Source organism: Sceloporus undulatus, chromosome 2 (genome assembly GCF_019175285.1).
Source record: "Sceloporus undulatus isolate JIND9_A2432 ecotype Alabama chromosome 2, SceUnd_v1.1, whole genome shotgun sequence".
In the NCBI taxonomy this organism is placed as follows: Eukaryota; Metazoa; Chordata; class Lepidosauria; order Squamata; family Phrynosomatidae; genus Sceloporus; species Sceloporus undulatus.
The window spans coordinates 243,446,933-243,470,593 of record NC_056523.1 but is presented as its reverse complement, the minus strand read 5'-3'; the positions used below and the strand labels follow the sequence as shown (position 1 = coordinate 243,470,593).

The following is a 23,661-nucleotide window of genomic DNA, read 5'->3' as shown; positions in this document are numbered from 1 at the left end:
CAAATTTCTTGCCTTACTATACTTTTATGCTTCACATACAAATTAAAACTGAACTAGATAGGAAAAGAATCTATAGCTTTGTGGGTTTTTTTTTAAAGGATAAGTGCCCTTACAGCCTGCAGCAGAATAACAAAAAGCACTTTTACTATCTCCCCACAAACAACCATTGTAAAAGCATTTCCTTTTCATTATATATTTCTTTAGGCTTTTATAGCAGGGCATCAGCACAGAGCATTTCTATCAATGACAGAATATATTGCTAAACAACTAAAGTCTCTTCTTTTTCTTACTATTCCTATTTTGCATAATTCTAGCTTTTTAGTTCTGATTCTGAACATTTTTAAATATTTTGTAAAAACTGATTGAATATTGTGAATCTGTTAAGAGTACATAATATAAAACACTGGTGGAGTGGCTGCATCAACTGTTTAGAAGAAGGCTGTAAAGGCAGCATCACTTATTATTTCTCTACCTGAAAAGTGCTTTGTAGGAAAATGTTTAAAAGACACAATGTACCTGGCATGACACATCTTTTTGTTCCATATATATGTGGTATGTACATACTCTGTGTGCAGCTTAACAAAATTTTCCTGAATATGTACATGGCTCACAAATGGCCTTTGTGTAGTGGTCATATTTTATCTGAGAACCAGAATGGTATACTAGTTTCAGTATTGGACTATATAGCTCTGGAGACCAGATTTTGAAAGCCCACTCCACCATAGAAACCCACTGGGTGACCTTTAGCAAGTCACATTTTCTCAGCCTTGAAAGGCAAAGGGAAATGTTCACCATAAGTTGGAAATGACCTGAAAGTACACAGCAACAACAGCATGCAGCCCATAGGAAAACTATGATGGGATGGAGAAAAAAAGAATGAGTGTAGTGATTTATTGTTTAGGAGTCTGCTTAGTCTTAATGAGTAGGATTCAGTCAATTTTATTTTAATTCAATAAAAGATTATAATTCCTGGCTTTGCTTAGGATAACTTAACTCAGCAGGAATTAATTTCTCATACCAGCTGGAAACACTTACTTCAAATAGGTTTATATCTGTGCAACTTTTGTTTTAAAATCTGCCAGAACTGCATGACCAGAATTTGAGCCATATTTTTTAATGCATCTAGTATTTAAGAGAGCATATGGATCAGTGATTTGGTAGTATGGAAGAAAAAACCCAAAAGGCAATGAAAAACCTATATTCCATTGGTGGCAATATTTCTTACTGTGAAGACAGTGCCGTTTGTGGAACATTTACTGTTCACTGAATTCACTGTTTGACGTCCATATATACATATGTGTAAGTTGATCTGTGTATAAATCGAAGACAGGTTTGGGGCTCAAAATTGCAGAATTTGTTATGACAAATGGATAGGTAAAATTTAAGGGTATGTAACAAAAGTTGTAAAGGATGAAGCAAATTCCAGCCTTTATATTTAATTTAATAATTTTGTAGAACTTATCACAAAGGGAAATTATCACATGTAATTTGCAACTTGCAAGGAGCCAAATAGGGAAAGAAAACTAGGAAAGTGTGTGTGGATGTGTGTGTGTGCTGGGAGACTGTCAGGATAGCAGCAGGGAGAGATTGAAACTTGGGGCCCCGTTTTGTACTGTCTCTTTGGAAATTGACCAATGTGTGTGGGGAGACTAAGGTAGGTCAAATAGTGCAAGGAAGAGAAAGTAGTCTGGGAGACTTTTAGGAAGGAGGAGAGTGGAGGAGTCTGTGTGGGGTAGGCTGACTGGTTAGGGGGACCCTGATGGTGGTAGACAAAGAGAGGGATGCATGTGTGTGTATGTTTATTGAAGCAAGTGATGTTTGAGGTGAATTTGCAAATGGTGCAGAGAAAATGGGAGGAGGCCATGAAGCTTGTTAAAACAGTGTGTGTGTGAGTGACTGTGAGGAGAAGGAGGAAGGTTTTAAAGGTTGGCTGGGGATGGCACTAGAGGAGACCCACATCAGGGACTTGGGGAGAAAGAAGGGGAGCTGGGTGTGTAGAAAAGCCTAGTCTGAACTTGGGTGGTGTTGGAGAGGAGCAGCAGTGGTCTGAAGTGGCAGTGGTAGTGGCAGGCAAAGAAAGGTGGCTGGACAAGGGGGCTTGGACACTTAATGGGAAGGGTTGCCACCTGGGATTAATGATGGAGTGATCAGGCCAGCATGGGAAGGAAGCAGGAAGGGGGAGGCAGAGGAGGCACACTGAATACAGGCGAGGTGGCAGTAAAAGGCAGCAGGAGTGGGCAACCAGGCAGGAGCCAGGATTCTCCTCTCCTCCCTCGCTCCACCATGAGGGAAACACAGCTATCATTATCAAATGGAGACAGGACTAAGACTGGAAAGTGTGCGGCAGCAAGTGTGGGGGAGGGAAAGGAGGTATGTGTCATTGGACAAGTAGTTGGATAAGTTTGCTGCTTATAGCTTGCCTTCTCCTCCAGTGTAGACCAGCTTCACTTTCAAAAGTGTAGGGCACCTTTGTGTTTACATATGATTCATTATATCAGGCCTGCACAACTTGGCTGTTGGTAGGACCAAAATTAAAATAGGCTAAACCTATTAGGGCCACAGATAGGTTTTAATTAAATATTAATTAATTAATAATGTCTGTTCTTCTCCTCCTCTGCCCAGACCTCTCCTGGGCCAAGCAATGGAGGAGCCTTGAGGGGCAACATTTGCCCTTCGTCCTCCTCCACGGCCTGTCTTCTCAGGGGAAAGCCTGGTGGAGGAGCCTTGTAGGGCGAATGTTTGCCTCTCCTCCACCACCACCACCCGACCTTCTCCTTGGGAGAAAGCAGGGTGGTGGGGGAGACTTGCAAGGCAAGCATTTGCCCATCCTCCTCCACCACCACCACATGACCCTCTCCTCAGGAGAAAGTGAGGCAGTGGAGGAGCTTTGCAAGACAAGCATTTGCATGTCCTCCTATTCCTCTGCCTGGTCTTCTTCTCAGGAGAAAGTCAGGCAGTAGAAGACTCTTGAAGTTGTTCCACAGCTTTGTGGGCTGCCTGAAATGCTATGGTGGGCCGCATGCAATATGGCCCCCCTGGGGCCAAATGTTGTGCAGATCTGCATTACACACACACACACACACACACACACACACACATATATGGAGGGAGGATGTGTTTACCATGTTTCTTTTTTCCAAAATGAGGGAAGAGCAGGTTTACATGTGAGCTGGGAAGAAAAAAAGAGGAAGAAGAGTGGGAAATTGATGACAATGGCAAGGGGTGGCGAGAGAAGAAACCTGATGAAGAGAGGTAGCACCTTTTGCACAGGCAGAGTTGTGCCTTAAGCTGGGAGGCGTTTTCTGGGTTGCTTTTGGATGATCCGCTCCACACACACACACACACACACACACACACACACGGTGTGATCTGGAGCAACTGCTCTGGGTGGTTTCTAGGAACCTCGGTGCCGGAATAGGGGTTGAGACCGGTCTAGAAGCTCAAGGGAGAAGAAAGAAGGAAGCTAAGGCTGATGAAGGCCCTGTGCATTTCAAGCTGAGATGAGTTTTCTGAGTTGCTTTTAGACAATATGCTCTATCAACCCCCACTTCCAGTGTTTGGGGGGGGGGACGGGGGGACATGGGAGCAAATAATCATAAAGTAACCTAGAAAACTTCTGGCTTGAGGTGCACCTCAGAGGAGAAGGAAAGAGGAAGCAGAGGTTTCCAAAAGACCCTAGAGTGCACCTCAATTTAGGAGGGTTTTTCTGAGTCGCAATAGTGAGCCAATCTGGGGTGGTCACTATGTATGGTTTCTCAGGGACTTCCAGGGGCCTGTGCTACTGGAGGTGGGGTTTGAAGGAGCAGATTATCTAAAAGCAACTCAGAAAACTTATCCCATCTTGAAGTGCACAGAGGTGGGATCTAGGGCCTTCATTAGTCTTGGCTTCCTTCTTTCTTCTCACTTGAGCTTCTAGGCTGGTCTCAACCCCTATTCCAGCACTGAAGCGTGGTTAAGTTGACCAAGGTTTTTAAAGTTAATGTTTATACTTACATTTCTTGACTTATAGTCAAGCATATACAGTACTTTTTTGTAGCATATTTTTGTGCCTCTCATATTATTATTATAAATTTATAGTTAAGTTTCTGCCAATGTTTAATTAATGTTATGTAGTGGATACTGAGTGTAATTGTACTACACATACTATGCTCCTTGTCATCAATAAATTTGTCTAGCCCATATAACTGGTTGTCATCAATAAATTTGTCCTGTATAACTCATATTTTTTCTTTTTTCAGGAAAGAATTAATATTATCTGGCACTTTAACTCCAGTTAAAGATTTACATCTTGGAAAACTGGCGCTAACTAAGTTTCCAAAAAGTCCAGAAACGTGGATTCACAGGTTTGTCTCCCTTTGTTTATTATAAACAAGTATATGTGTATTGTATATCAACATAGATGTTTGTGTTTCCTCTGTGAGATTTGTGTGACAGGTGCTACTTGTGATGAAAGGAAACTACCAGAAAAAACTGTCCGCTCTATAAAGGAAGTTGTACTGAAAATAAGTGTTCTGTACTGCATGTATCTCTAAATTGGTAGCAACTACCTCAGTAAGAAATATAGAGGTGGTACTGGAGACCTCACTGAAATCTTAAACTTTGCACACTGAAGTACCGTATATACTCATGTATAAGTCGACCTCATGTATAAGTCGAGGTCAACTTTTGGGAGCAGAAATGGGGATTTTTATATGACCCGTGGATAAGTCGAGGATCAGCCGTAAGGGGGCAGCCCAGCTGGGGAGAGGCTCCAGGAAGATCAGTGTCTCTCTAGCCGGGCTGCCTTCTTAGGAGAGGGAGCCCAGCTGGAGAGAAGCCTGTGAGGGACGCCTTTCGCAGCCTTCCCTCTAGCCAGGCTGCCTTCTCATGAGGCCTCCTCATGAGGAGGGAGCCTGGCTGGAGAGAAGTCTGCGAGGGACGCCCTTCGCAGCCTTTCCTCTAGCCAGGCTGCCTTCTCTAGCCAGGCTGGAGAGAAGCCTGTTCATTTCAGAAAGGACTGCCTAAAATAGGGATGGGGGAATATGTGGCTATACATAAAAGCTAATGGGAGTTTTTGCCGCTAATATCTGTAGGGCCATTCATGATCCCCACCTAGTGCACAGAGACTGAAAGGTCATAGAGAAGGTGAACTATAAGGAAAAGCTGATCTTGCTGATCTTACTTCAGTGTTATTTACAGTTTAGAAGAACAATGATTAAGAAAGGACATGAGAAGATTTTATCATTAACAGCATGGACAGAATGGATTGTTATTGATGCAGTTTGGACAATCAATCCTAATTTAATAAATTATGGTATAGATAAACCTTGCACACCCATATGCACCCCATTTTCACAGCCTGGAAGTAGCAAGCTACAAATAATTAGTTACTTGTACTCGACACATTTTTTCTAGTGTAGATGGCATTATGTTCAGGTGAAGTCCTGTTATCCCTAGTGGCAGTGCAGCCACGAGCACACACCACCTTTGGGGCCAACAGAACTTGAGTTTCCACGGATTTTGGTATCTGCAGGGGTGTCTGGAACAGATCCCCCCCCCCTCCAGATACAAGGACCCACGGTACATGCTTTCTTTGGGTTTTGGTGGTAGTAGGATAATAAGTAAGTATTTTACGAATGTTCTTCCTTTTGCTTTCTGCTTCACTCTTCCTTTCATGTGAGTGGCAAAACTAGGAAGCAGGATGTAACTATAACCCCAGGTTTTGCAAGCCATCTTTAGGTCACAGTTTGTATTGTTATTCATACAAAGGAAGTTGAAAGCGTTCCTTTTGGAAACACAAAGCTTGTACATATCCCGGCTTATTAAACTAGGGCATATTTATCTGAATGTGGCCAGTGTCTGATAATGAAATTTGCTTAATGATGTTGATTCTCAATGTGATTAGGACAAGTCCTTCCAAAGAAATCACTAGTTCAGAATGTATTTTACCAAGATTCATCTACAAACTATTGTCTGAAGTGACTAGCTGAAACAACTCAAAGAAAACACTTGTCTGCCTTAAGAAATATTTTAGAGTGCTGACTGATCATTAGTGGTGGGGTCTCCCTCCTTGGAGGTCTTTAAACAGAGGCTGGATGGCCATCTGTCAGGTATGCTTTGATTGAGATTTCCTACATGGCAGGGGGTTGAACTGGATGGCCCTTGTGGTCTCTTCCATCTCTATGATTCTATGATTCTACTGTATTTCTTTTCTCCGTTCCAACTTACTTCTTACTCTGAATTAAGAACTAGTGTAATAGAGTAACAAAAAGGAATTGTGATCACTTTCTTAAAATGGCTTTTGCACTCTTAACTCTCTATGCTGCTTAACCAGACGATGGGTGCTGCAACAACTAATTCAGGAAAACTCCTTGCCCACTCTTGTGACTAAAGGGAATTTGGAAACAGTACCTACGGAAAGAGTACAGTGCTTAGTGAAAGAAGAAATGGATGTTTGCTGTGAAGCTGCTGGACGATATCCAAGTAATTATAATGCCTGGTCTCATCGCATCTGGGTTTTACAGAACATGGCAAACCTCAGTACCAAGGTATGGTATAGTGAACAAAAAGTCTTCCTTTTAACCTTTTAGGAAATATTTTTGAGTATTGGGACTCTTCCTTTCTTTTTATAATAATATAATATACATAATATAATATAAACGTCTTTGAAATCGAATTTCAGTCACTGTTGACTAACAGGGAGCTTTGGAAAAGGTGAGAAAATAATTGGTACAAACTGTATTGTACTGATTCACAGATTAGGACAGTCTGTCAATTGCAAGAAGCACTGAGCTACAATACCAGTTGATTCAGCTCTATGCCTTGACAAGAGAAGACAAAAATATGAAAGAGAATAAAGTAGTAAAGATAAACCGTAAATACTTGACTGTAAGTACCTCATGTTTAAGTCAAGGGTAGGTTTTGGGGCCAAAATTATGGATTTTTATGTGACCTGTGGATAAATCCAGGGTAGATCTTAAGGGAATGTAACAAAGGATGTAAAAGAAGCAACCAGGCTGGGAAGAGGCTTGAGGGGTGAACGCTCACCCTTCCTCCTCCTTCCCAGCCTGGCTGTCCCCTTCAGGAGGCAGCCAACCTAGAAAAAGGCTGGAGGATGAGCCTATTATCGTGTTGACCTGTGTGTATGTTGACCCAGTTTTTTGGGTTCAATTTTTGATACAATTTTCTTTATTTATACACAAGTATATATGGTATTTGATTGTTATTCTATGACTTCAGGTTGTTATGGCTTATGGTGACTGTAAGGCAAACTTATCATGGGGTTTTCTTTTCAAGATTTGTTCATAAGAGGTTTGCCATTGCCTTCCCCAGATGTTGTGACTTGCCCAAGGTCACCCAGTGGGTTTCATGTTCTAGTGGGAAATTGAACCCCGGTCTCCAGAGTCGCAGTCCAAGTGTGCCAACCACTATGGCACACTGGCTCTCATACAAACCATTAAAAAGTCTGCTATTAGAGTACAAAAAACAATATAGTACAACAATCACTCTGATTCTTTGGCTTTCTGCTGCTTATGTTCTCTAAAGACAGTTGCATTGTTAAAATGCAAATCATGTATTAGTATAGGTTCAAAGAGATCAAACAGTTTAGAAACAGCATAATTGTATTTATAAGTGTCTTTCAAATAGCTAAGGACATTCTCAGCTGAGCTTATGCTGGTTTAATGAATTAGCACGACATCAAACAACCAGAACATGGCTAACTGGCTTTAAGAATGCCTTATCAACAGGAGCAGAAATGCCTGATCGAAAAGCAGCTGGTTCCACCCCTTCAGGGCAATACTCAGGGGCTGTTTTCTAAAATGGATTATACAAGCAATTTGGAAGCTGTGATACCTGCCCAATCTAAACTGCAAAAGGACAATATTCATATGACTTTCACATTGCAATTTCTCATCTCTGAAAGCAGTCTTGGTGCCTTGGTTTTATGCAGGCCTGTTGACCTTCCCTGGAGCTGTGCTTGACTCTGCATTCTTTCATCTCCACCATTGTCTGCTGCCCTGCCTGAGCCTTTCCAAAGGGAGGGTGCTGAGTATGCAAACTGTGTTCGGTTCCTTGCAGGGAATTCATTTTAAAAGCAGTCATCCCCCCATCTCTGTCTTGTTACCTGTGAAACATGAAGTATGATGAGGACATTTTAATAATATGCGGGAAATATGTCACTGACCCAAGAGAAAGTTAGGCAGCCTGGCAGCCTCTGTCACTTAGTTTCTCCAATAAAAAAGAGATCATGGGGGGAAGTGTTGAGAGAAAGAGAGCAGAAAGACTTTCTATCCATCATTTAGCAAGGTATGTTTTCAGCTTGCTTTTGAAAATGAAAATCTTTTAAGGTTTAATCCAGGGTGACACTATACACTACATGTTAAATTAAGTTGCCTTTGGCATACTTTAGGGAAGTTCATATATAGTTTCTGACAAGAAGGCTCATTACATAGAATTCTAGAAATCCAGGTTGTAAAAATAGTAGGAGTGCTTGTCAGTTGCTATTCGTAACCTCTAATGGGTTCAGAATATTGGCAGACCTTTTTAAATGTGCATGTAGGTTCATGTTTAAGTCCTCTTGACCTAACACTAAATATTGGAAAAATTACTTTGGGGTCCAGTGGTGGTAAACCAGTGGCTCCCAGTGGTGGTAAACCTTTTAGAGAATGAGTGCCCCAACTGAAAGGTGTCCCCAGGGACTTCCAGGGACACAACTTCCCCGAAGACAATTAAAGACATGGGAGGGCGGGGGAAAGGAGGAACAGGTGTTGTTACAGAATTCAATATTAATAAACCAATTTAAATGATGGGTTCTTGAACAGAACAGCAAACAAGCAAGGAAGACCCAGTTTAGTAAAGAAAACTATTTTCCTAGCAAGATCTCAGTTTAGGATTTGGATCCTAATTTACCCCTGAGATAAAGAATAAAAGTAAAGTCCTCCTTTTTATAGACATCTTAACAAAGACTTTCTTGATAAAATTCTATTAGATGTAAACGGTTTTAAACATACAAAAAATCATTCAATCAGGACAAAGAATTCTGATTACATCAAAATCTCATTACTTATGCATTAACAACCTATGCCACATTCCAAGCTTTTCTCTTATCAAAGGCCTCTCACCAAATATCACACATCAACCCTGGCCTTGCACTCAGTAGTTTACACATTCCATGCAAATCATCTATCCATACATTATTCTGACTCAAAGTAGACATCCTGCACCAGCATTTATCCTTCAAAATATGTCACGCCAACCTTTTTATCCATCTTGTTAAAATTTCTACTTCAGCAAACTTTTACTATGGTTAAGTTCACTCTTTTGAGGCCTCTTTCTATTATTCATTTAAGGGAACTAGATACTGATTATATAGAACAAAAATTGAATATTGCCACTTGCCATCTCAGTGTGTGCCTGTTTCCCAGCAGAGAAGGAGCCGAGCCTCCTTGATATTGGGTAACTCCGCCTCTTGGCACCTGGTAGGCAGGGAGATAAAAAACAAAGGCCAGGGGCCGCCCCCCCGCCTCCATGGGCGGAGTGACCCCTTGTATCCCCAGTCTTCTTCCTGCCTCGCTCCTGCTAGGACGCATCTTCTTCAGCTCTAGGCTTCTACCATTTCGATTGTGGCTCTCCTGGCTCATCTGACTCTTCCTCCCTACCTTTTTTCCTACTTTTTAAAAAAAAAAGTTTTCCTATCCTCCCTTCTCCTTTCCCTCCTTTTTTCTCCCAACCCTTCTTCAAGGATGGATCTAGTCAGGAAGGACAGCCCTCAGGGAGAGCCGGCTTCCACCCTACCCGGGCCAGCCCCGGCTTTGCCGGCTGCGGGCCCTGGGTCTTCGCCCTCGGAGGGACCGGTGGAAGTGCGGCAGGAGCCGGCAGAGGGGACCCCCCTCCCTTCGGCTGCAGAGGCCGCGGCCTCCCAAACGACCCGGCTAGGGTCCGTGCAGGGAGAGCCCATCCCCATCGATTCGGAGGACCCAGAGGACAACGTGAGTAACCCCCCATCCCCTGGGACGGTGCGGTGGCTCAGGTCTTTCATCCGCTGGGAGGCCCCATCCTTAGCCAGGGCCCACCAGACGGAGACCGACCCCACAGGGTTGCGCCCCTTCGGACCCGGCGCTCCAGGCTGGGGCGGGGGATTTTTCCCGGGGGGAGGGCCCCTCTGGATGTGGCCGGGCCCCCTTCCCCCATTTGGCCCCCCATCGGGCGGCGTTTTCCCCTTCCTCCCCGGTGACCCCCGCTCCGCTGAGCCGTCTCCTGGGGGCCGCCATCTTGGCGAGGTCCACCTGCAGGGCCGCAGGGCCCAGCATGGGGGCCGCCATCTTGGGGAGGACCCGGAAGTCCGCCAGGAGGGCCACGTGGTCCACCCTGGGGGCCGCCATCTTGGGGCGGACCCGGAAGTCCGCCAGCACGACCACGCGGCCCGCCATGGGGGCCGCCATATTGAAGGCGACCCGGAAGTCCGCCAGAGCAGCCGCGTGGTCCAGCATGGGGGCCGCCATGTTGGGGCGAACCCGGGAGCCCGCCAGCTTGGCCGACCAGACTCAGTCAGCTCCCAGCCCCTCCAAGAAGGGGGCGATAGGCCCCCCGCCCACCAAGACCCCTCCCATTCCACCAGTGAGCCTTTCCACAGGGCTCCACAGGGTGACAAAAGGAGAGCTGCCTCCATTGTCCCTGACAGGAGGGCCAGGACTTCCAGTGAGGGTTCCGGGGGTCGCTGGGATCCGGCCTCGTCTGGTTCCAGACCAGATGAAGCCAGCGACTCCTGCTCGGGTTCTGAGTCAGAGCAGTCTTATCGCCCCCCTGCGAAGAGGGCCAGACATGCTAGAGCCACCTCTAATCCCTTACGCCCTCGCTCCACCCATTCCTCCGAGGAGGAGTCCTCGGGGATTCCTCTCGATTCTTCAAACTCTGAACCTGAAGAGGGCGAGCTGTCCCTTGATGAGGGCGACAGCGCCAAAGACACTACCTTGTCCTCACGGTTGTTGAGGCCAGAGGATTATGCCCCACTCATCAAAAAGACCACTAAAACATTGGGCATCAGCCTGCCTTCTAGTCAGCCACCCCCACTCGAGTCAGATCTGCCCAGGGTCAGTGAGGACCTGTTTCCAGTCACAGCGCCCTCGGTCCAAGAGATCCCATGTCCCTCTAATATCATGCAAATTATTAAAGACGAATGGAATAGCCCCGCAGCTAACAGACCCTCTCACAGTGTTACCAGAAAACACTATATTCTTCAGCCTACGGTCATGGACAGGCTCAAGATCCCCACAGTTGATGCGCCGGTGTCCGCCCTTGTCTCTTCGGCTGTCTTCAGCAGAGATGGCGAAGATACCCTCAGGAACCAGGAGGATAGAAGGGCTGAGGGCGCCCTCAAAAGGGCCCACGAGGCCATGTCTATAGCTATTAGGGCCGATACCACCATCTCCATGGTCATGCGTGCCAATCTCCAATGGTCACAGGACCTTCTTGATCTCCTCCCCAATGCAGATACCAGGGTCAGACAGACAATCAATAAGATCATTAAGGCATCAGCCTTTGCAGCAGATGGCACTCTCGATGCCATACAACAGACCGCTAGAGCTCAGGCGGCAACCGTGGCGGTCAGACGCCAACTCTGGCTAAAAAATTGGAACGTGGACACTAAGTCCAAACAAAACCTAGCCTTTACTCCCTTCCTGGGCTCTAAGCTTTTTGGGGAATCTCTAGACCAGGGGTAGGCAACCTGCGGCCCGGGGGCGGGATGTGGCCCGGCGAGGCCTTGGGACCGGCCCCAGCCCGGTCCTGCCGCCGATTGCCGCCGGGGCCTTTGGGGGGCAATTGTCTATAGAAGCCTCAGAAACATGCATTTATATTAACATTTTTTAAAAAATCAGCAAAAAATTTTTGCGTGTCCTCCATTTTTTTAAAAAAGTGTCTTCCATTTGAAAATTTTGTCCTACATTTGTCCTGGTTTATATATATATTTAATTTTTTAAAAAATTATTTAATTATTTATTTTTTTGCTTTGGCCCCCCAGTTGTCTGAGGGACAGCAATCCGGCCCCCGGCTCAAAAAGATTGCCTACCCCTGCTCTAGACCCTGTGTTGATCGAGGGAAAGGACAAGAAAAAGGCATTGCCTTCAGCCAAGAAAAGAGACGATAGGAGACAGTTTAGGAATCGCTCTGCCTATCATTCCTCTAGGCCCTTTTATCCTGCTAGCTCCAACTCTAACTCCTTTCGAGCCAGGGAGCCCAGGTCCTCCAAGCCACGGTGGGGAGACTCCAAGTTCCCCAAACACAACAAACCTTCCTTCCCCACCAAGGAGGGAGGAGGTTCAAAGCCTACTCGAAAAAACCACCAACAATGATGGGGTCCCTCCAGTAGGGGGCAGGCTACAGGGGTTCGCACACATTTGGGAGACGTCCACGTCAGACAAGTGGGTCCTCGACACGGTACGTCACGGATACAAGCTAGAATTCTACAGAAGACCTCACGACAGATTCGTTCCGTCGCCAAGATCAAACGACCCCTCGCGACATCGCCTCCTACTGGAAGAAATCGATCGTCTTCTCTCCATTCGAGCCATCGAACCCGTTCCAGACGACCAAAAAAGACAGGGATGCTACTCAACTCTATTCTTAGTCCCCAAGAAAAACGGGTCGTGGAGAGCCATACTAAACCTGAGAGGCCTGAACTTCTTTATTCGCAAAAAGAAATTCAGGATGGAAACACTGAAGACCATCTTGGACAGCCTTCATCGCGGAGACTTTCTGACTTCACTGGATCTTCAGGATGCTTACTTACTTATTCCTATTCACCCTTCATCACGCCGCTTCCTCCGGTTCAAATATGGCAACAGGCACTTCCAATACAGGGCATTACCATTTGGCCTTTCCTCGGCTCCCAGGGTGTTTACCAAGGTCTTGGTGGCTCTGGTCGCCCATTGGAGGTCTCATTGCATTCATGTCCATCCTTACCTGGACGACCTCCTGATCAGGTCTCCTTCCATCCAACAGGCGAGACTCGACACCGCCAGAGTCCTCAGGTCACTCCAGCATCACGGCTTTCTGATCAACCTGCAAAAAAGTTCTTTCCAGCCCAGCCAGATGATCATGCACCTCGGAGCCATGATAAACACCCAAGCTGGGTTGGTCGGGCTTCCTCCGGACCGAATCCTCTCCATACAGTCATCAATTCAAAAGATCTTGTGCTCTCCGAGGGCCAGCCTCCAACAGCTCGCCCGCCTCCAAGGTCTGATGATTGCCACCATCGAGTGTCTCCCTTGGGCGAGGTTCCACTCCAGGCCTCTCCAGTGGCTACTTCTTCCACACCAGTGAGCCATTGCTCTCAAAAAGTCCAAGTGGATTCTGGTCCCAACCGCCATACGTCAATCCCTCCGGTGGTGGACCTCACCGGCGATACAGAAGAGCCGGCTCATTTGGCAGCCCGACAAGGTCCAGATCACAATGGATGCCAGCCTCAGGGGCTGGGGTGCATTTTGCGGAACCCAGCTAGCCCAGGGTCAGTGGAACCCTCAGGAGTCAAGCCACAGCATCAACTGGTTGGAGCTGCGAGCGATCCGGCTGGCTCTGCTGGCTTTCAAACAAATGATCCTCCACAAGCCAGTCTTGATCAGGACAGACAACATCACAGCCAAGGCCCATGTCAACCGACAGGGGGGGACGAGATCTCGATCCCTGATGGACGAAGCTCAGGCCCTTCTGTCCTGGGCAGAGGACAACGTGCTCTCTCTAGAAGCCGAACACCTCCAGGGACAGCTAAACTCAAAAGCAGATTGGTTAAGCCGAACCGACATAGACCAAGGAGAGTGGAGCTTACACCCAGAGGTGTTCCAGAGGACGCACTAGAGTTCGGCCTCCCGACGTTGGACCTCTTCGCCTCCCCGGTCAACGGCAAGATTCCGAGATTCTTTTCGAGGTTTCAGACACAAGGGGCGGAGGACTTCGACGCCCTCAATTGCCGCTGGTCGACCGGCCTGCTCTACGCATTCCCGCCGACCTCACTGCTGACGCGTTTTCTGGCCAGGGTGCGGAAAGCCAGGGCGGAGGTCATCCTGGTGGCTCCAGCATGGCCCCGACGTCCTTGGTATTCGGAGATCCTCAGTCTGGCTACAGCAAGCTTTCCTCTGCCTCCCAGACCGGACCTGCTGTCCCAGGGTCACGTTCACCACCCAGATCCTTCCTGGCTTCAGCTTCACGCCTGGAGATTGAGCGGTTCACGCTAACAGGCTATGGCTATTCGCCGGAGGTGATTGAATCCATCCTGGCTTCCAGGCGCCCATCGACCATCAAGATTTACGAATACACCTTTAAGGCTTTCAAGCGATGGTGCAAGCGAAAGAAAAAAGATTTCTTTCGGATAACGGTCCCTACCCTTCTCCAGTTTCTCCAAGATGGGGTTGACCAGGGTCTCCGACCTAACACGGTTAAAAGACAGATCTCAGCGGTCACGTCCATCCTTCCCCACGAGGAGGCAGCCCTTATTTCCCAACACCCTCACATTCGAAGGCTTCTCAAGGGAGTGTCCAACAGATCTCCTCCGACGATTCACCGCTTCCCATCCTGGGACCTACACAAGGTCCTAAAGGCATTGACAATTGATCCCTTTGAGCCGTTGAGAGAGGCTTCTCTCAAGTTCCTCACTTTCAAGACATTGTTCCTCACGGCCATAACCTCAGCGCGCCGCGTCTCGGAGTTAGGGGCGCTGTCCGTCAGAAAGGAACTGTGCATTTTTAGACCAGACTCAGTCATACTACGGCCAGACCCGACTTTCATTCCCAAGGTTAACTCGGTCTTCCACTCATCCCAAGACATCATTCTCCTCCTTCTGCCCTCGACCGTCTGAAGAATTAGAAAAGATTTGGCACACCCTGGATGTGCGTAGGGCGATCAGAATATACCTAAAAAGGACTGCGAGTTTCAGAAAGTCAGAAACATTGTTTGTCTCTTTCCACCCAAGGTCCCAGGGTAAAAAGGTGTCGCTTTCGACTCTGTCAAGGTGGATCAGAGAGTGCATCATTGCCTGCTACAAAGCCCTAGATTTGGTGCCGCCACAGGGCATCACCGCCCACTCCACTAGAAGCGCGGCCACATCAGCTGCTTTAACTACAAATGCCCCCCTGGCCGAGATCTGCAGAGCGGCCACGTGGAAGACCCCTTCCACATTCATAAGACACTACAAGCTTGACCTTTTCCAGTCAGCCGAAGCAGCCTTTGGCCGCAGGGTGCTCCAACAGATCGTCCCTGATTTGTCCGCGGGATCAGCAGGCCCTCCCTGATTGGAGTTGGCTTTTGTAAATCCCAATATCAAGGAGGCTCAGCTCCTTCTCTGCTGGGAAATGGAACGTGGGTTCTTACCTGATTACGTCCTTTTCCAGCAGAGAAGGTCCGAGCATCCTTTCCCGCCCTTGCTCTGCTGATGTTCGCGGACATTATCATCGGGCCTTCATATTTATCTCAGTTTGGAGGTCAAGTTTGCGATCATGATGAGTTAGGGGGTCCCTATTTGACTGTTCTTCCCTACCGTGCTGGTCATTGACTGGGGATACAAGGGGTCACTCCGCCCATGGAGGCGGGGGGCGGCCCCTGGCCTTTGTTTTTTATCTCCCTGCCTACCAGGTGCCAAGAGGCGGAGTTACCCAATATCAAGGATGCTCAGACCTTCTCTGCTGGAAAAGGACGTAATCAGGTAAGAACCCACGTTCCATTCTTCAAGCTGCCTATGACAAAGCCTGACTGGGGCTGTGGCAACCACACACCACAGCCCCAATCCACCTTTTTGCTGGCCAAAAAAGGAGCGGTAAACAACTGTTCCTTTTTGCACCAGCTTTTCCACCCTGCCGCAGTGGGAAGCTGGCTTTAAGCACTCCAGCGGTGTGCAATGTATAAACACTTTGCTACCAAAGTGCCCAGAAGCCAACCCTGGTGTAAATTTTATTTTTTTCTTATTATCTAAGATGCTCTTTTACTGTATGAAGTCACATTTTGTAATTAAGGGACGTGTTCTTGTATAGATTGAAAGAAGGAGTTACAGCTAAATGTCTTATTGAAGATGTAGGATACCCATTGACACTGGGGAGTGTTATGTTGAGGAGGGGAATGTGGAGTTGGGGAGAAAGAGAATGGATTGGTGGGTAATGAAAAAAGAAGCACCTTTTTTTTCCTTGATGTTATACCCAATCACTTTTGCCTGAGGAAAGCTTCCCTTGTCTTAAAGATTTGCCCTCCCTTTTGAAAGAATATGAAGAAGGGGGCCTTTTATCTTATTTATCTTATTTTTATGGGCAGTTTAATTTTACTGTCTGATTTTCATTTTCAGATTCTTCTTGATGAACTCTCTTCTACTAAACATTGGGTTTCCATGCATGTTTCAGACCATAGTGGGTTCCACTACCGCCAGTTTTTATTAAAGTCTTTAATTGGTAAAACTGGGACGGACTGTTCCATACATCTGCACAATCAGCAAGCACCCTGTGTTCCAAAAGATGGAAGAGAAAATGCTGATGCAGAAGCTGCCTGTGTGGAAGAACATCAGCCTGACTGCACTCTTCTTCTAAAAGAAGAAGTTGACCTCTGCACTGATTTGATTAATACTTTCCCAGGGCATGAAACCCTTTGGTGTCACAGGTAAGGAAATGTATTCTTGAATATGGGGATTGAAGTGGGTAAGTCACCACTCAGATATAATGAATTTCTCCAAGTTGGCACATCTCAATACTGGTGGTTTGTGGTGATGGCTCAAAAGCACAATAACCCTTCAGACAACTTGCTGAAGCTTCATTCACCTGTTTTGCAATGCTAGCTACTTTACGATATATTTTTAAAAAATCATTTATAATTATTTTACTTAGTAAAATAGTGAAATTATGTCTTTAAAAATAAATAAAATAAATAAAAATATTTATTTCTTTATTTTACTTCTATGCCATCTTTCTCTCAGAAAGCTTAGCTTTGACAGACAGTGTGAAGTTTTAGAATTGTCTGTTTCCATAGAAGATGGCTTTAATACAGTGTTGCAAGAAGAGAGGGCAGACTTTTTTAGTATAATTTGCCTTTTCCCTCTTTTACTCTGTAACCACTTAAAAAGCCTTTCCAGAAAATGAGTTTTACTGGACTTACTGGAAGATGAGGGAGCACAAAACATTTCATAACAAGTCTTACCAGGCTGTAGTAAGGGGAGAATTGCCTGAGACTCTTGTGTGAGCCACTGCATGAAGAATTAGGGGAGATTTGTCACCCCTACTGCTGTGCAGTAAGACTCATTTTGCAAAATTCTCATTATTGCTAATTAGGGTTTTCAGTTGACCAGTATTTGAAGCAAGACTTCCTTGTTACATTACAAATGACTAGAATCATAGGCCTGTTACAGACTGCCAAAATAAAGCTGCTTCGAGTCTCTTTGGAGGTATGCTATTTAAATGATGCATTGGTCCTAAGAGTCCAGAGGTTGCACCAAAACCACACTCCATTCCTAAGCACTGGAGTGCAGCTTTGGTGCAGCTTCTGGATTCTTAGGATGCATGCATCATTTAAACAGCAAAGAGACCCGAAGCAGCTTTATTTTGGCAGTCTGTAACAGGCCATAGAATCATAGAGCTGGAAGATACCGCAAGGGCCATCCAGTCCAACCCCCTGCCATGCAGGAAATCCAGATCAAAGCTTCCCCGACAGATGGCCACCCAGCCTCCGCTTGAAGATCTCCAAGGAGGGAGACTAATTTTAGTGTTATTTCTGTTTTAGTTTAATTCTATTTTAATATTTATTGTTTCTGTGTTTTTAGCTATAATGTATTTATTTTAATTTTATTTTAATTGGTAAGCTGCCTTGAGTCCCAGTTATGGGAGGAAAACATAGTAGAAATAAACTTAACAACAACAACAATTTGTTGTTGTTACATTGCATACATCAGTGCTACTTTAGTTTATTGGCAGGAGTAGCCGCAGGGAGCATATAGCTAGAGCCTGCATCTGGGGTGTTAACAATGGCTGAGGTTTCCTGCTATACCTCTACTGAACCCTGTTTTAAAATGTTCTTGCAAAAGAGAAAATAGTATCTCTGGCATACTGAGCCCAAGTAATTAGAAACTATATTCTACAGGTAACATTTGTATCAATCTAAATGAGGAGTCTGCATTGCTGCTGGGCAGGGCTTTGAAAAGTTTTTTTTTACTACAGGTCACAGAATTCTGTAGTCAGTGGCTGGAGGATTCTGGGAGCTGTAGTTTTAAAAAGTTGTTCTTCAGTCTCTGCTGCCATAAAACCGATATGATGTGCTTCAGCATCAGATCCTTTCAAACTTTAGACAGTCCATTCTGCACCATATAAAGTTTTAAAATAAACTGACCCTGTGAATGGCACTTTTTCAGATCCTAAGGTTTTCACATTCCATTCCTCTAGGTGCAATGAATTAACAGACCATAAGTCTTAACAGTATTTGCTGTCCAGTTAGACAGCTTTCATATAATTTCCATAGAAATAAAGAGGTTTTTATTAATTTCCCCCTTATTAATTATTCTTACATCTTTTCATGAACGTTATGGCAACAGATGCAAGTGTTGCACTTAGGTGTGCACCTACAAAATGATCACACTAATAGGTGCTATGCACTGTGTTTGGTTTGCTAAGCTGGAAGTCAGCCTTGTTTTTTTAAATGCTTAACATATGAAGTTTTTTATGCTTACAGGGGAGAAAGATAGTGATATTATTTATAGTTAGCTATGTCATAAGAAATACTAGAGCTTTTGTAGATTTTTTCCCCCCTCTAATTTCTTCTCTTTGAAGACGGCATGTGTTCTGGCTCCAGCACCACTTAAAGAACAAGTTTCCACTTCCAAGCCTCTGGTCTACTGCTGCAAACATTGGAGATGGAACACTGAATAACTTACACCCTGGTGGAGCACTTGGTCATGTGACTCAAGCCATGGATGTTGACAGCCTGATTGAAGCCAATAGACAAGGCTACACTCAAGAAACTAAACGCCTGAAACGTGCACCTATGCAGGACTCTGTCAGTCTAGAAGCAGAATACAGGTTCATTGATCATGTTTTATCAACGTGTAGAGAGGTAGAGCAGGCAAGGTTTGCTGGTGCATACAGAAAGTGGTTGGTTTCTTTTCTAGGTCAATGAAGGTGGAGATTTAAACATAAACAAAAAACCTGCAGGGTCCTTTGTTTAGTGCAATATTCTCTTTTCTTGCACAGGTGCACATAATGGCCCCTGGCACTTTTCTCTCTTCATTGTTGTCAGTGCTAAATTTTATTTGCCAACCATGGCTGTAGTTTAACTTAATTTGTAAATGCACCCTGGTATTGAGCATTTAAGTTTTAGTAAATTTCTGTATGTTTAGAGGGATAGCTTCCTATTACAAAACCCCTGAATTCTAATACAAACTATGTACCATTTCCCACTTAAGATAAATAGAACTTTTAAAGAAACTAATGAAATTGGAAAGCCAGGAAAACAAAGCTTGGGTCCACTGGTGGAAAACAAATTCATTTCTGAATTTCTCTCACATAACAAATGTACATAATCAAAGGCATTGACCACTGAAGGCAATGAATAATCATTAGTAATATCTGTATAAGTAAGAGTTTAGGCCAGTTTGGTTTTAAGTGCTAGTCTTTTCATTTTATCATTGCATTGCTTGTCTTGTACCACTGATCTTTTGTAAATGTTCAGGGTGCTATCAGCCAGTTTTTCATGTTTAAATTGCTCTTAACAACCATAAAGTACTGTGGCTTATACTCTCATTTTAGTGCTAATTCTAATGGCCTATAATTAGTATGAAATGGTAGAGCAATTATGAGAAGAACCTTCCTCATTCTCAGAAGCTCTCTCTTTCTCATTCTCTCGCAATCTCTCTTTTTCTCTCTCTCACACACACACCTACCTATACTTGCTCCTACACACACACACATTTATTAAAGTTCCTCCCTGCATATTTTTCTTTTACCTGGGCCATTGTTAGTGATTTATGTTTCAAAATATATTGTGAACACTACAGTTACCCAAAGCTTCCAACCTATGATATGGCTTAGGTAATAACACTAGAGATATGGAGGATGAAAAGAATTAAAATGACTGCTTGCCACTTTTTATGCGTGTTTAAACAAGAACAAGTTTTCCCCCCTGTAGATGTTCTCAGTTCTCTCATTGACAAGTAGTGTTCTCTTCAGCCTCCTTGTCATAACTTTTTCTTATTATTTATACATCCATCAAATGTACACTGAGGCAGAAATTAATTTTCTTCTTGACAAGCTGTTCTTATTTATTGCTTTGTTAACAGCACAGTGAAGTATGATTGATTTGTACTGGTATTAATGGTAAACTACATTAGAGATTCCTAAACCTTTATAGTACAGTATATACCATGATAAATGCATGAATACAGCCCACTGTACATGACTCCAGTGGTGAAACCCATGTGTACTCCAAAGAAAAATGCTTATGAACAAGGTTCCACATTTATTTCAGTCAGAGTAGTAGCTTCTGTTTGCTTCTGGTCAGTAGGGAAGTCATTGCATAGCTGAAGAGTCAGTTCCTAAGGATCTGTCCAGCAGTATAAGGGAACACTACTAATTATATAACTTGCAGTGTGTGCAGGCACACATGTGAAAGGCCATGAATCAAGTTCTCCTTGCCTGAAAAAATAGCATGCCACTTTTAAAAGGGCTCATTTTATGGGTTTATCTCAGAGCTTACCAGTTGTACAGATCCAGATGTCCGTGAAACATTTCCAGTCACAGTTGCATCTGTTTTCTTTGCATGCCAATAAGCAATGCATAGATCTAGGGAAGAAAGTAGTAGCAGCAGCAGTAGTAGTAGAAATGTTGACAGCAGCTGAATAGTGGCTTAATGGTGTAATGACAAATTAATTCACCAAAGGCAGAAAAGGTATAGGGTAATGATTTCTCTAGCTGTCAGAAAAACAAAAGTATGATGGGAAGATAAGGAAATGGGGCAGTATTTATTAAATATTGCCCCTGTCAGAGCTTTGGTCAACCTGTGTCAATCCCTTGTTGTGCTCACTTCCTAGAAGGTGTGAAACTTAACTTTTGGAATTTTAATGCACATTGTAACTTTTCTAGGTATGTGGCTGTGATATGGCTAGTGTTGTCTGGCTATGTCACAGTGTCATCATGGATACTTCTTAACTCAAAATGCTATCTTCTCAGCACTAGGTTGGTGCATCCTCCACTCATTGCAGAAGAATCCTCTCATGATCCCAGACACCCCCATCTCACCTACCCACCTTTAAATAAGTAAAAGATGTGAAACAGTAGCCAATAGATGGGCAACAGCAACTCCATTTTTGTCTCATTTTGTCCATTCCTTGGGTTTCACCATATGGATGTATGTAGAGATAAAATGTTAATGAAATAAGAAACGTGGATGCAATAAAAAAAAGTTTGTGGTGGGCAGACACTTTCCTTTTCATTTGAGCTGGATTAATTTTATTAAGGCTTTCAAAGAAAATAGTGAAACGTGCATAGAAATTTCTCTTTGATTTTTAAACTGAAGTCCCAGATTACCTGGAGCTATATATAAACAGAGATAACTCTGCTTATTAAATTTGGCAGTCCTTCCATTATCATAGGCATAAGGTTGAACTCAACCATCAAATATGCATCTGTACCTCCCAGTGATGGCAACAGGGATTATGCATTCAAAAATGGAAACCAAATTTCAAATCTTGAAATCAAGTAGTGAAATCTCTCTAGATTTTAACTTGGCCTTAGTAATTTGTAAAATATTAAGGAGGCTCGTTTAAGAGTTTAAAAGGACATAAATAAAATGCAGGTGGCTGGCTTTTTACAGTTTTTTAAATATTCGTTGGAATTAGTGATTAATGTTTCCAATGGAAATAAAAAAGCAAATGAAATCCTCTCCTGTCTTTTGGTGCTGGGATCTTACAATGTTGGGGGCCTAAAAGAACAAAGATACCATTACAAAGCAAAATAAGAATTTGATTGATCATTATCATTCATAGCAAAGAAAAGACAGGTGTTCACACTAAAATATAATGAACTGTTTAGACAGACTCAAATTGAAGCAGGTGTTTTTAAGATTTATTTTTGTAGCCATATTTTAAATAGTGTAAAAGCTGTGTGGTCTCTCCTGAGTAATATATATTCAAATGTGAAAGTCTGTGACATTATTTAAGTTAGAATTTATGAGTTGCAAAGACTTAGTTTTAATTTGAGTGCTTTCTTTGAAGTCCCAAACTGGCAGGAAGGCCAGGAATGCAAAAGGTCACATTTATTTAGTTGTGCCTCTGGGCACTGCTGATTATCATACATTAAAAGTCACCTAGTGGAGCTCTGCAGCGTAAATAGCACTGCACTGAGCCTTTAGCATGTCATAGGTCAAGATACTCAAACTTAATAATTGAACCAGGGCATTACTAGAGAAACAGTTGACTACCCATTCATCGGAAAGCACCTAAGTACTCTTGTAGGTTTTTGAATGAATATGGATTCCATATCAAAATACAGATACCACATATGTGTGTTGGTAAAAATTCAGGGAGTGTTGGATCTCTCTCTCTCCCTCTCCCTCCCTCCCTCCCCCCCTCTTGTTACCTGTGAAGAAATACAATCTCTGCTGTGCCTGTATACTTGAAAGGATCTTGTGGTGGTATCTTTTGGATGAGTAGGAATTGCAGATACTTTTGGATATTGCATATACATCAGAAATGAGCTGCTCATTTGAGAGTATTCAACAATGAAGTCACCATGTACATTTTCTGCAGCAATCTGAAAATAGTGACAAGTGCTGAATCATTAATTGACTTCATCTCACATTGCATTACTGAGGTAAAACGGGCAGTAAATACAAGGCAGCTGCTGCAACCAGTTACTTCTTACATAACTCAATCAATCTGTAGTAACTTTTTACTTGAGGGTTTAATACAATATTAAGGCCTCCCAACGTAGTATTTGCACTGTGGTGAAAACTATGTTAAATCATGTTCATGTTTTTTCTCTTTTTTCCCTTTTCTTTTTATTTCTAATCCTGTATTTTTAAATCGATGGGAAGTCGTGTGGGAATACATTTTCCTGGGAGGCAAAAATGTTTATCTTCATGGACAGAAATGTGGGTTAAGTGGTTTACCCTTTCCTTAGATAATCTTTCCTGGAAAAAGATCTTATGGGAAACCTCCCTTTAGTTACTATACCATGCAATGTTTGAGGATGCTCTGAGGTTGATCCTCAGTATGTCTGCTTAGAGGATTTTGCCTACTGCTTGTATTTTCTGACAGGGGCTAGCAAGTGGCAGGCAAGGCTAACTTTGGTCCATAGAGCAGACAATCACTAAGATACCTACCAGCTGAATCTGCTTTACCCAATTTTCCTTGGGTTATTGTTCTCCCTTTGCTTTAAGTAAGCTTGTAATGGTAGACTACAAAAGGATCAGAGACGTTAACTTTTCACCTTGTGAGCAACACAGTGGTGGTGTGGCAGACATTGACATTTAACAGCCAGTCTAGGCTGAGTTGTGTTGATATGGGTTTAGTTCAGTCTATATAAAAGTTGCTAGCACCTATGGACTGATTACAGGTTAGTGAGAGTTGTTAATCTGTGTCCTCAAGTTGTTAACAATTGACAGAATGTTTATACTTTGTTGTTAAAACAACATTTAAAAAGATGTTTTCTTTTAATATGCAAGAGTTAGATAATA

General features: G+C 43.9%; 1 protein-coding gene across 4 annotated transcripts in view; it reads left to right on the top strand.

The window, feature by feature from the left end:
• Positions 1-21,401, top strand: part of PTAR1 (protein prenyltransferase alpha subunit repeat containing 1) — a 51,776-nt gene extending 30,375 nt beyond the window's left edge. Inside the window, exons 4-7 of one of the 4 annotated variants that reach the window (XR_006102494.1) lie at positions 4,239-4,343; positions 6,314-6,527; positions 6,737-6,867; positions 16,301-16,430. Coding sequence is in view for 3 of the 4 variants with exons in the window: in XM_042454912.1 (XP_042310846.1) it covers positions 4,239-4,343; positions 6,314-6,527; positions 16,301-16,608; positions 18,762-19,107 (973 nt within the window). In the remaining variant the exon portion in view is untranslated. The other 3 variants (XM_042454912.1, XM_042454914.1, XM_042454913.1) reach the window with 3 other exon arrangements.
• The last annotated feature ends 2,260 nt before the right edge of the window (positions 21,402-23,661 follow it).